This window comes from Grampus griseus (assembly GCF_964374135.1).
Source record: "Grampus griseus genome assembly, chromosome: 17".
Lineage (NCBI taxonomy): Eukaryota > Metazoa > Chordata > Mammalia > Artiodactyla > Delphinidae > Grampus > Grampus griseus.
This window is the reverse complement of record NC_139011.1, coordinates 45,248,712-45,262,788: the sequence shown is the minus strand read 5'-3', so window position 1 is coordinate 45,262,788 and position 14,077 is coordinate 45,248,712. Positions and strand designations below refer to the sequence as shown.

General features: G+C 33.3%; 1 protein-coding gene across 1 annotated transcript in view; it reads right to left on the bottom strand.

Annotated features, from left to right (window-relative positions):
- Positions 1-4,701: 4,701 nt before the first annotated feature.
- PIP4P2 (phosphatidylinositol-4,5-bisphosphate 4-phosphatase 2) overlaps positions 4,702-14,077 on the bottom strand; it is a gene marked incomplete at both ends in the record, with an annotated part of 84,375 nt that continues 74,999 nt past the window's right edge. Inside the window, 2 exons of the mRNA XM_082674735.1 lie at positions 4,702-4,845; positions 5,505-5,595. Of these exons, the coding sequence (XP_082530861.1) occupies positions 4,702-4,845; positions 5,505-5,595 (235 nt within the window). The remainder of the gene's footprint in view (positions 4,846-5,504; positions 5,596-14,077) is intronic.

Sequence of the window (14,077 nt, the reverse complement as noted above, 5' to 3'; positions counted from 1 at the left end):
CATAACACCTTTAGGATAAATTCTTAGAGACAGAATAACTAGGTCAAAGAAGGTGTGTGTGTGTTCGTGTGTGTGTGTAAGTACCTTCCCATATCTTCAAAATTGCAGGAATATTACTGCTTTTTAACTTTTGTTAATATGGTAGGTGAAATTCTTAGTTTTTAACGTATAGTCTTTCATCATTAGCAAATTTTTTAAAAAGATGGTGTTTATTAATTATTGTATTTCTTCTTTTGTGAATTGCTTTTTCATGCCTTTAGTCTCTTCCCGTATTAAAAAAAGTAATTCTTTATACTATTTTGAAAAGATCTTCACCAGTTTGTCTTTTGGCTTTACTTATGATTTTTTTTCTTTTAATCATACAATCTATTAATCCTTTCCTATTAATGTATTTTTTAATTGAAGTATAACTGACTTACAATATGGCATTTCAGGTGTACAACATGATTCGATATTTTAATACATCACAAAATGATCATCATGATAAATCTAGTTACCACCTATCACTATATTGTTATTAAACATTATTTACTATATTCCCTATGTTATACATTACATCCCTGTGACTTATTAATTTTCTAATGGGAAGTTTGTACCTCTTAATCTCCCTCATCTATTTCACCCATCCCCCCACAAACCTACCTTTTTGTTCTCTGTATCTGTGCCTCTGTTTCTGCTTTGTTATGTTTGTTTTGTTTTTTAGATTTCACATATAAGTGAAATGACATGGCATTTGTCTTTCTCTGTCTGCCTTATTTCACTTAGCATAATACTCTCTAGATCTATCCATGTTGTCACAAATGGCAACATTTCATCCTTTTTATGGCTAAGTAATATTCCATTGAATATATATGCCACATCTTCTTTATCCATTCATCTGTTGATAGACACTTAGGTTGCATCCATGTCCTGGCTATCATAAATAATGCTGGACTGAAAATAGGGTTGCCTATACCTTTTGAATTAATGTTTTTGTTTCCTCCACAAAAATACCCAGAAGTAAAATTGCAGCAACCTATGGTAGTTCTATTTTTAGTTTTTTTGAGAAACCTCCATAATGTGTTCCATGGTATCTGTACCAATTTGCTTTCATACCAGTAGTGCTCAAGGGTTCTCTTTGCTCCACATGCTCACCAACACTTGCTATTTGTTGTTTTTTTATAATAAACATTTTGACAGATGTGAGGTGATATCCTGTAGTTTTCCCTGATATTAGTGATGTTGAGCATCTCTTCATATGTCTGTTGACCATCCATATGTCTTCTTTGGAAAAATGTCTATTCAGGTCCTCTGCCCAATTTTTGTTTTGTTTTTTTTTTTTTTTTGGTGTTGAGTACTATGAGTTTTTTTTTTGGTATATTTTGGATATTAACCTATTATTAGATATATTGTTTGCAAATATCTTCTCCCATTCAGTAGGTTGCCTTTTGTTCTGTTGTTAGTTTCCTTTGCCATGAAAAAGCTTTTTAGTTTGATGTAGTCCCATTTGTTCATTTTTGATTTTGTTTCCCTTGCCTAAGGAGACATATCCATAAAAACATTGCTAAGACTGATGTCAAAGAGCATACTGCCTATGTTTTCTTCCAGGAGTTTTATGGTTTGGGGTCTTACATTTAAGTCTTTAATCGATTTTGAGTTTATTTTTGTACGTGCTGTGAGAAAGTAGTCCAGTTTGATTCTTTTGCATCTAGCTGTTCACCATTTATTGAAGAGGCTGTCTTTCCCCATTGTACATTCTTGCCTTCCTTGTTGTAGATTAATTGACCATACATGTGGGTTTATTTCTGGCTCTTGGTTCTTTTTTTTTTTGGCTCTTGATTTTTGATTCCATTGATAATGTGTGTCTGTTTTTGTGCCAGCACCATACTGTTTTGATTACTGCAACTTTGTAGTATAGTTTGAAGCCAGGGAGCATGATATCTCCAGTTTTGTTCTTCTTCTGCAGGATTCTTTTGGCTATTTGGGGTCTTTTGTGTTTCCATACAAATTTTAGAATAATTTGTTCTAGTTCTGTGAAAAATGTCACTGGTATTGTGATAGGGATTACAATGAATCTGTGGTCATTTTAATAGTATTAATTCTTCCAATACATGAGCATGGTATATCTTTTCATTTGTTTTGTTGTCTTCAATTTCTTTCATTAATGTCAGTTTAATGAGTATAGGTCTTTTACCTTCTGTAAAAGATTGGTTAGATTTAGTCCTAGGTATTTTATTCTTTTTGATGCAATTGTAAATGGACTGTTTTCTTTCTGATAGTTTGTTTTTAGTGTACAAAATTCAACAGATTTCCTTATATTAATTTTGTATCCTGCAACTTACTGAATTCATTTATTCTAGTAGTTTATTGGTGGTGTCTTTAAGATTTTCTATATATATAGTATCATGTCACTGGCAAACAGTGACAGTTTTACTTCTTCCTTTCCAATTTGGATTCCTTTTATTTCCTTTTCTTGTCTGATTGCTGTAGCTAGGACTTCCAATACTATGTTGAAAAGAAGTGTGAGAGTGGACATCCTTGTCCTTTTCCTGATCTTTGAGGAAATGCTTTCAGATTTTTGCTGTTGTGTATGATGTTGCTGTAGGTTTGTCATATATGGCTTTTATTATGTTGAGGTATGTTCCCTCTATACCCACTTTGTTGAGAGTTTTTATCATAAATGGATGTTGAATTTCTTTCTTATTAATATCTGCTTTGGGCTTCTACTTAGAAAGTTTTTCATTAGCATAAGATTATATAAACATTTACCTATACATCCTGAAACAAACGTAAATTCCAAACCCAAGCACATTTAAGAATTTAACATACCAATTCATTCAATCATTTATTCATTAATGCAACAAGTATCTATTGAACACATACACACTAGGCATTCTTCTAAATGCTGGAAATAAAGCAGCAAATAAGACCAAGGTTCCTGCTATCATGGAGTTATATTCCAAAAGGAATATAATCATGTAGCATATAATTTAATGTGGGATTTCAAGTTACTGGGGGAAGAATGTATTACTCAATATACAATGCTGCTACAACTAATCAACCATTAAGAAAATAAACAAATTAGATTTTCATTTCATAAATCAAGTATATTACAAATGGATAAAAAAATCTTTATTTTTAAAATAAAAGCATGAAAATACTGGAAAAAACATAAGCGAATATTACATAAAGGAACATTATATGCATTCTTGAACATGAAAACTTTAGAGTAAGATCTCAAGGCAATTTTAGAAAAACCTCTTATTTTTTAAAAATGGAATAGAACAAGGTAATTTTTGAACAATAATCTTTATTAGTATATTTTTAAAGGTACATATAATCCTGAGCAACTGCATTTATACATTTATCATTTACTCTTTGAAATTTACATGTAGTTTGTTCCAAACTCTCTGATGAGTACATTTTTATACTAATTAGGAACATAAATAATTAAAAATATTATTCTTATCCATGGAATAGCCAATTAATTTACTCAGAGCATCTCATTATCTAATTCTACTACTTCAAAAGCTTTAGAATATTACCTCTCAGTTAAGCAATTTCTTTTTCAAAACTGCAAAGATGGGCAGTGCAAGAGCTGATTCCTTAAATCCTAGTGAATTCTTAGAAAACTATGTTGCTTTTTGTCTTTGATCTGTATTTTGAATAAATTTGGTAATTATTTAACCAGCTATATTTGAGAAGAATGGTAAAAGTAACTGCATCTCATCTCAATATTTTAGCCAGTGTAAAATGTTACAGGGTCCCTTCACATATAAGTATTCCATAATTATCCCAATAAGAAAAATTTACCATGATCTAAGGAAAAGGAGGACAACCTAATATAGATACATCTTTGTAAATGGTTAAATATTGTGAAATATGTGAAATACTTCAGTCTCCATAAAGGAATACATAGAGATGATTAACATTAAATTTCAAAAATCTAGGCCAGAACTTTCATAATTAGTAAATTAAAAAATGACAAAAATAAAAGACAAAAAGATCCTATGACAAAGACAAAGATCCTGTGATCTTTGAGAAAAAAACATTTACCCAACATATCTCCAGCTGTGGACAAATAAATATTTTTATTCTTGTATTTTAAATTACTACCAAAATATTATATCTTTCTACAAACAACATAAAACAAGCATACAGTATCTAGAAATGGTCTTTATCTGACAAGAATGTCAAGTCTTTGAAGGTACACTAAATTTTTTTTTCCTGAATAAGGTCACTATGATCTTAGTTAAAGTTACAGTAAGCAGTTCAAGCAAAATGTGTATTGCTTAGATTTTAAAGCAAGCAATTGTGTTACTGTTTAATTAAAATATAAGTATAAATGTGAAGCTATTATACCAACATTTATAAACACTTCTTAGAAATACAGATCAGAAAGTAATGGAATAACTGATTTAAAAATAATGAAAGGTTGATGTTATATGTAAAATTTGGGAACAAATCAAAAATATATTTAAGAGATGTAAAAGAACATGAAGACCAAGATTTATTATTTGGAGCTTGAAAACTTAGCAGCAAAACAACCTATCTGCATATAATGTAGTACAATGAGCATTTGTTCATAAAAGACTCCCAAAGTCTTAAAACTTCATACATAAACCAGAATGAAATCCATTAGGTAAATGATTTAAAGATGCCAGAGTAGTTTATCCAGAACTGCTAGATACTCTCACCTGCATTACCAAATCATAAACAAGCTTATGCAAAACTGTGTTCTGGATAACTCACTCTTATAGCTCCCCAATAACAAGCTCGGATAAGGCAGATCAAACCTAAGAAATAAGCAACTGCCCAAGAAACATAGGTTGCATGAAATCGCCTTGCAAAACCTTGGGTGCCAACCTAAAATAAAAAGCAATATAAAAATAAAAGGTTAGAAACTGAGAACTTGTGTTGGCTTACATGCAATTTTTATGAAGTATATTCCTAAGATGACAAAACCCCAACAAAATATGAGTTGCTGCATTTGTTGGCTACCACTAACAGAGTAAAATTTAATAAAATGACATTGCTAGCTACATTAACTATAAACTTTATAAAGTAAACAAAAATTCCATTAAAATATCTTATTTATAAAAGGAATTTAATCTATATAACCCCAATGTCATCCCCATATTGATAATAAATCTCTGTTTCACTTGAATAAAAAGAAGAATGGTTTTTCAGACCTTCATAGCTGAATGAGCATTGCTTCAGCTTTGGCCATGACAAAATTGGTTCTGGCACTAAATAAAAACAAATGGGCTTTTGTTAAATGGAGGGTAAAATTCCCAATGTCAAGGACCTTCAGAGGGATCCCAAGACATGATTTCACCTGGATGGGCAAGCTCCAGGCCCATGGATTGGCTTCAGATTGCTCATAGTTTTTCAGAAGCTTCTGGGCCTGATATGCGAGGGAGGCAGGTTCTTCAGCGATCAATGAAGGCTGTTCCAGACCTCACCATTTACTACTGATAAAGTTAAGAGGAAAGAATTCTAACAGCGAGTAGAGTAATACTCACAGTTAATCCAACTCCAATGAAAATACATATCATTCCAATGGTAATATATGCACAGCAGCGTCTTCGAGGAAGTGCACTACCCACAGAGGAACTGCAAATTCATGAGAACAAAACAGAATATTAAGTATTTACATGAAGATTCTCCATTTCATCTTTGTGAATACTTATCTATGGCTTTAGTAATACATATACTTCTATTTATTTATTCAACTTGAGAGACAAGAACGTACATAATAATTTTTTTAATGAGTGATCTAAATCATACCTGGTGAATTTGTGTGTGAATTATTGTGGCTTTAAACAAAATTCAAGTGTTGATCATTGACAAAGTCCACAAAAACTCACTATGGTCAATAATGATCATCCAAGATAAAAATTTATTTCCAAAACAATCTATTCCAGAATGGAAAATCAGTGCTGTCTTACAAATAGAAATTGATTTTTTTTTTACATTTATAACCATTGTTATATGTTTAGTGTAGAAAATTTGGAAAATAAGAATAAAGAATAGAAAGGAAAATTACCTGTAATTCCACTACCATAAATACCGCTATTTTTCTCCAGCCATTTTTTACAACTTATCAATTTAGCATAAACATTTTCTTACATCATTAAGTATCCTCAAACTGGAATTCTGATAGATGAATATAACATAACTTAACCAATTCCCTAGTATTGGACACTTTTTTCTTCTTGGAAATAATGCCAGGTAAGCAACATTTAAAAGCACTGTGCTTATTTTTTTTAATGAAAGTATAGTTGATTTACAATGTTGTGTTAATTTCTGCTGTACAGCAAAGTGATTCAGTTATACATATATATATATTCTTTTTTATATTCTTTTCCATTATGGTTTAACACAGGATACTGAATATAGTTCCCTGTGCTACACAGTAGGACCTTGTTGTTTATCCATTCTATATGTAACAGTTTGCTTCTGCTAACCCCAAACTCCCAATCTATCCCCCTCCCCCACCAACTACCTTGGCAATCACAAGTGTGTTTCTGTTTCATAGATGGGTTCATTTGTGTCATATTTTAGATTCCACACATAAGTAATATCACATGGTATTTGTCTTTCTCTTTCTGACTTACTACACTTAGTATGATAATCACTAGTTGCTGCAATCACCATGTTGCTGCAAATGGCATTATTTCATTCTTTTTTATGGCTGAGTAGTATTCCATTGTATATATGTACCACATCTTCTTTATCCATTCATCTGTCAATAGACATTTAGGTTGTTTCCATGTCTTGGCTATTGTGAATAGTGCTATGAGCATAGGAGTGCATGTATCTTTTTGAATTATAGTTTTGTCTGTACATATGCCCAGGAGTGGAATTGCGGGATCATATGGCAACTCTATTTTTAGGTTTTTGAGAACCTCCATACTGTTTTCCACAATGGCTGCACCAACTTACATTCGACCAACAGTGTAGGAGGGTTCCCTTTTCTCCACACCCTCTCCAGCATTTATTTGTAGACTTTTTTTTTTTTTTTTTTTTGTGGTACGCAGGCCTCTCACTGTTGTGGCCTTTCCCGTTGTGGAGCACAGGCTCTGGACACGCAGGCCCAGCAGCCATGGCTCACGGGCCCAGCCGCTCCACGGTATGTGGCACAAACCCGTGTCCCCTGCATCGGCAGGCGGACTCTCAACCACTGTGCCACCAGGGAAGCCCCTAGTTGTAGACTTTTTAATGATGGCCATTCTGACAGGCATGAGGTGGTACCTCATTGTAGTTTTGATTTGCGTTTCTCTAATAATTAGTGACATTGAGCATCTTTTCATATGCCTGTTGGCTATCTGTATGTCTTCTTTGGAAAAATGTCTATTTAGGTCTTCTGCCCATTTTTCAATTTGAGTTGTTTGTGTTTTTGTTGTTGAGTTGTATGAGCTGTTTGTATATTTTGGAAATTAAGCCCTTATCAGTCACATCATTTGCAAATATTTTCTCCCAGTCTGTAAGTTTTCTTTTCACTTCCTTTATGGTTTCCTTTGCTGTACAAAAGCTTGTAGGTTTGATTAGTCCCATTTGTTTGTTTTTGCTTTTATTTCTATTGCCTTGGGAGACTGACCTAAGAAAATATTGGTACAATTTATGTCAGAGAATGTTTTGCCCCTGTTCTATTCTAGGAGTTTTACAGTGTCATATCTTATGTTTAAGTCTTTAAGCCATTTTGAGTTTATTTTTGTGTATCATGTGAGAGTGTGTTCTAACTTCACTGATTTATATGCAGCTGTCCAAATTTCCCAACACCCCTTGCTAAAGAGACTGTCTTTTTACCTATTATATATTCTTGCCTCCTTTGTCAAAGATTAATTGACCATAGGTGTGTGGGTTTATTTCTGGGCTCTCTATTCTGTTCCATTGATCCATATGTCTGTTTTTGTGCCAATATCATACTGTTTTGATTACTGTAGCTTTGTAGTATTGCCTGAAGTCTGAGATGGTTATGCCTCCAGCTTTGTTCTTTTTCTTCAGGATTACTTTGGCAATTCTGGGTCTTTTATGGTTCCATATGAATTTTAGGATTATTTGTTCTAGCTCTGTGAAAAAGGTCATGGGTAATTTGATAGGGATCACATTAAATCTGTAGATTGCTTTGGGTAGTATGGCCATTTTAACAATATTAATTCTTCCCATTGTGATTATTTTTCATTGTTTTCTTACGATAAATTTTTAGAATCAGAATTACAAAATTAAAGAGATTAAACTTCTAAAAATCTTTTAATACATACTGCAAGAAGCCTATGGGAAATTCATAAAATATATTTCTCAATTGAAATTCCAAATCCAATAGTTTTCAGTTCTCTCTACTTCTAATTTTTTTAATTTTCAAAATGATAAAAGTATAGCAAAGATCAAAAAGCCAATTGGTACTTTCTTCTCTTCCTAAATAAACATATATTAACACATATCATATATCACACATTGTGTTAGTGGATGATATAATTATCTGATTTGTTTGTGTATGGCCAGTGTCCACATTATGCCTACCACATGGTAAATTACTCGTAGAATGTCTACTGAATAAATGAAACACAGAAATGCATCACTTACTAGGTATAATTTAGAAGTGTGCTATTCCAAAAGGTTAATTTTGCATAACAGAAAAATAGCTTCAATTCCCAAATCTTTTTTAAAATTGATGAATATTATTGCAAATATGTATCATAAAAATTCCTGAATAGTTGAAGAAAAATAGAAACATGTGGATGACCTGGGGGGTCATCATTAATTGCAGTAGTGTACAACCTGCTATCTGGAGTTATTAGGGCATCTGTGATTCATTGCCGTTATGTTACATTTAGCCTTAGACTGCTTTTAGTTTTAATAACTATGTCTGCATTTGGTGATTTTTCCTGCCTTATATCTCACAGCTGGCCACCATTTCTCATTTACCTATGTATCTGCCTCTGGCAGTCTAATCTACCATGGATTAGAAGGCAACAAATTTGCTAGAATATACTCAATAATTCAAAAGGGTCTAAGTGAATACCAGAGTAGCTTTTCTGTGAGCCAAAGGAACACACTTTAGTATATTAATTTCAGTGCATGAATTCTACTTAGAAAACCCATGCTCATTTTTCATCACTCAACTTAAATAGTCACTACCTCTGGAAAATCTTCCCAGGAAAGAAATAACCTACTGCTACTCTACAACCCAAGTGCCATCTTATCATAGGGAGAAGGCAATGACAAAAACACCTATCACATGCACAATAAAATCTCATACATTTAATACAAATATGGTATCTGTATGCAATATATAGTATTGTTTTGCAAGTGTTAAAACTTTATACGTACATGTGTTAAACTGTATGCTTCTGTGACTTGCTTTTTTTCCTCAGTACTCTACATGAGACTCTTCTACAGTCATATGTGGAAACTTACTTCATTCATTTGCACACCTATCTTCCATTATATGGAATAACACAGCTTACTCATTCTCCCTGTTGATGGACAGTCAGGGTTTTGTTTTGTTTTGTTTTAAATGTTTTTACTATTATAACAAGGCTACTTTGAATTTGCTTTTACATGTTTCCTTATGTACATATGCAGGAATTTCTCAAACATATACCTAGGAATAGAATTGCTGGGTAGTACTGTAGACATGTTTTTAATTTTAACAAATGCCAAATTTATATCCCCACCAACACTATTTGAGAGCTTCCACCTACATCCTCATTAACCCTTCAACACCTGGTATTGTTCTCATGCTTGACAATTTCACGAGTGTGAATGGTATTTCGTTGTGATTTTATTATGTATATCCATAATTTGCAGTGAGGTTGGACATCTTTTCAAATGCAGGTTGACTACTGGTTTTATTTTTCTATTAATCGCTTGTTCATACCTATTGCCTCTGTCTTGGGCTGTCTTTAACTTACTGATTCATAGATGACATTTATATAATCTGCATACTATTCCATGCAGCTATATATACTGAACATATTTTCTTATAGTCTGTTTTTATAAATTCAACTTTAATAACATATTTTGATCATGAGTATTTACTAATGATACTAATGTAACACAAAGTACTTCTAATATAGTCAAAGCTATCAATCTTTTCCTTTAAGGTTCATACTTTTTATGCCTTGTCTAGGAAATTCTTTCCTACTTCTGTCATAAAAATATTTTTTTTATCTTTTCTTCTAAAAGTATTACAATTTTACTTTTTGTATTGCCAGCTACAAATTGGCACTTGCCATCTACCTCTACAAGGATTAAATCATGAGTCACTGCAGCTGCTGACCTTCAACATCCCCTGAAAAGGAGTTCAGGGTGGAGTTCAGGAATGAGGCACTTTGTGCTCTGGGAAAAACCGGCGGAACAGGTCTTCAGATAGTTAGATATTTTCAGGAGATTTTATGAGCCCAATTCTTGTATCTCCTTGTATCTAGAAAAGTACTAAAATCCTTCATGGTGATGTCTGCTCCTTGTGACTAGTGGTAATCTTCATGAGACTAGCAGCAACCTCCTGCAAAAAATATGTGCTTGCCTGCATGTACTCCCCCTTTGCCAAAATTGCATTATACTGACCTTCCCCCCTCCCTCTTTGGAGCAGTTTCTCAGGGCTATCTGAAATGCAGTCTCCCGGGCTATAATCCTCATTATGCCCCCAATAAAAACTCACAGCTCTCACATTGTGTATTTTTTTTCAGTCAGTAGTATTTATGTCGATCTATAAGAGCAGATTCCTTATAATTATCTATTTTTATTTTACATATTTCAAAGTTAGATTATTTGTTGCACTCAAGTTCAAAATTTATATTTCTGATGAAGTGACCATAATGATAATAATTCTTTTTACATCTGTTCTATGATTGCCATTGACTCAGTATGGTAACAAGTCTTCTGCTGCAGTTACCTTTTCCAAGCAATTGGAGGAAGGGAGAGAAAAGGAGGCCAAGCAGCTTTTGTCTTTAAGGAGAGTATCAGGAAGATGTATTCATCACTTTGTTCATATTCCATTGGCCCTAACATAAACACATGGTCACAATTATCTGCAAGAGAGGTTAGGAAATGCAGTCTCCAGCTGGGTGGCCATTAAGACTGACAGTTCTACTGCAAGGAAAAAGAGAACAGCAGTCTTTGCTATTTTAACTAATATTACTATTGCTATTTTATTGTTGGTTAGTGTTTGCCTGGTATATCTTTCATTCTGGTTAGTGTTTCATGATTTCACCTTTTACTTTCATTCTATGTTCTCATATTTCATGTGTTTCTTCTTCAAATTGCATACAGATGTACTTAAATCTAGTCTGATAATTTCTTGCAAGTTTTATTGACAAGTTTAGTCTAATTATATATATTCTGACAACTAATATATTTTGATTATCCCTTCTACCGTATTTTGGCTTTCTATTGTTTCTCTATCTGCTTTTCTACCCCCTTTTCTGGACTTCTTTTGGATTGACTATGATTCTTTTATTTCATTTTCTACCTACTATTTAGAAAGTTTCACAATTTATTTTTATTCATTTAGCATTCCACTCCCATCTTACATGTTCTTGTTCTTCAATATTTCAGTTCAATTCTTTTATCTATCTATCTATCTATCTGTTTATTTATTTATTTATTTAATTTTGGCTGTGTTTGGGTCTTTGTTGCTGCATGCAGGCTTTCTCTAGTTGAGGCAAGCAGGGGCTACTCTTTGTTGCAGTGCATGGACTTCTCATTGCGGTGGCTTCCCTTGTTGTGGAGCATAGGCTCTAGGGGACACATGCAGGCTTCGGCAGTTGTGGCACGTAAGCTCAGCAGTTGTGGCTCGTGGGTTTAGTTGCTCCGCATGTGGGATCTTCCTGGACCAGGGCTTGAACCCATGTCCCCTGCATTGGCAGGTGGATTCTTAACCACTGCGCCACTAGGGAAGTTCCAATATTTCAATTCAATTCTATTTTTGTTTCTCCAAATTTGTTAGCATTAATACTATTACTGTAACGTTTTTGGTATTTTATATAGTTAGTGTTCCTGATGAATGTTTAGAATTTCTTGGTTTATACTTTCTTTATTCTTACAGAGCAGAAATTTCTTCAGGGATATTTTCCCTAAATTCATCTTTTATCAATTTTTTAGTGAGGGTATCAGAATGGTAACCACTCTGTTTTGGTTGTTACTGCTGGTTAGTTGGTTCTGCATCTGCAAATATCTTTATTTTACCTTCATTAGTCTGTGATGGTTTAGACACTTTGACAGTTAATTTCTCTTAGAACTTTGAAGTATTTTTAAACTTTTTGGCTTCCATTGTTGTAGTTGAGATGTTTGCTGCTATCTTTTTCATACTAAAAATCTGACTTTTCTGTCTCTGCTTTTAATATGTTCTATTTATTTTAGGTTGTCTGCAAACTCACTATAACATATTTGTTTATTCTGCTTGGATTTCATTGTTCCTTTTGAATCTACAGGTTCATATCTTTCATAGATCTGAAAATCCTTAGGGATTATCTCTTCAAAATGCCTCTATCCCATTCTCTAGTTTTTCCTTCTAGATCAGAAATATATCAGATGCTCTTATATATATTTATTTCAATATTATTTTCATCTTTGTCTCTCTGATGGATTCTAGGTAATTTACTTTACTCTATCTTCCAATCCATAACTTTAGTTGTCAACTTAATCTGATCTGCTGTTTAGCTTGTTCCACTGTACTTTCATTTCTGTAATTTTTAATTTCCAGAAGTTTTACTGTATCTTTCAAAACCTGCCTGCTTATTGTTTGGGTTAATTATTTTTTTATTTTTAAATAATTGTAGACTCAAAAGCAGTTATAAGAAATAATACAGAGCGCTCTCATTCATCCTCTACCCAATTTCCCCCAGTGGTAACATCTTGCAAACTACAGTACAATATTATAACCAGCGTACTGACATTAATAAAATCCACTGATATTCATATTTCCTGTTTTACTTATATTCATTTGTGTGTATGTGTATATTTAATTCTGTACAATTTATCCCATGTGGAGGTTCATGTACCCACCACCACAGTTAAGATACAGAAGAGTTCCATCACTGCAAGGATCCTTTTATAACCACACTCACCTCCCTCTTGCCTACCCACCCCCTGTACTCACCACACCATCACGCACCTGTTCTCCATTCCTAAAATTTTGTCATTTCAAAACTGTTATATAAAAGGAATCATGCTGTAAGCCACCTTGTGTGACTGGTTTTCACTCAGCATAAATTCCCAAAGATTCACCCAAATGGTTGCATGGATGAACTGTTGTTCATTCCTTTGACTGTTGAATAGTATGTCAAGGTCTGGAAAAATCACAGTTTGTTTAACAATTCAGCCATAGAAGGACATCTAGGTTGTTTCCAGTTTCAGGCTATTAAGAATAAAGTTGCTATGAACATTTATGTACAGATTTTTGTATGTGCCCAGTTCGTTTCTTATAGACTCTTATCTGTCTTCTCTTATTTCTATTAAAAAAAACCATTTTAGACATGGTTATAACATATTCTATAGCTAACATTATAATATCTGAAGTTCCTAGAAGCCTAATTATGCTGTTTGTTATCAATGCCAATTCTGCTTATTGTATCTTGTTTCCTCATGTTGGTATTTTTGTTAAGAACTTATTTTGACAGACCTTAATATAAGAAACCCTAGCAGGCATGGTTTAGGAATGTCTTCATCCACAGAGAATTTTCATTTGCTTTTCCCAGGCTCCCTAGAATGATACCAATCTTAAACTACTTTAAAATGATTTCTGGGACTGGGTTTTCTTAGACCATATAAACCAGGTAAAATATAAACCTGAAATTCACTGTTCTTATAAAAATTTCCATTTGTATTCTTCCTTTTCTGGTGGGCATTTTCCTTGACCTACTCTATTCATGAAGAATAGTCCTTTATTGGGGGTGGGGATGGATGGTATTCCAACTCTCCACCTTCTGCAAGACCAAGGCCTTCTCTCTCATTCTTCATTTGAACACTGAAACCCAAGTATCTGGGTCCCTAGTATTGATAAATACCCTTAGGACAGCCCTGGTGGTCATTTGCTCTCCATTTTTCTTCCCTGGGGATTTTCTTAACTTTCATATGAGCTGAACAATGC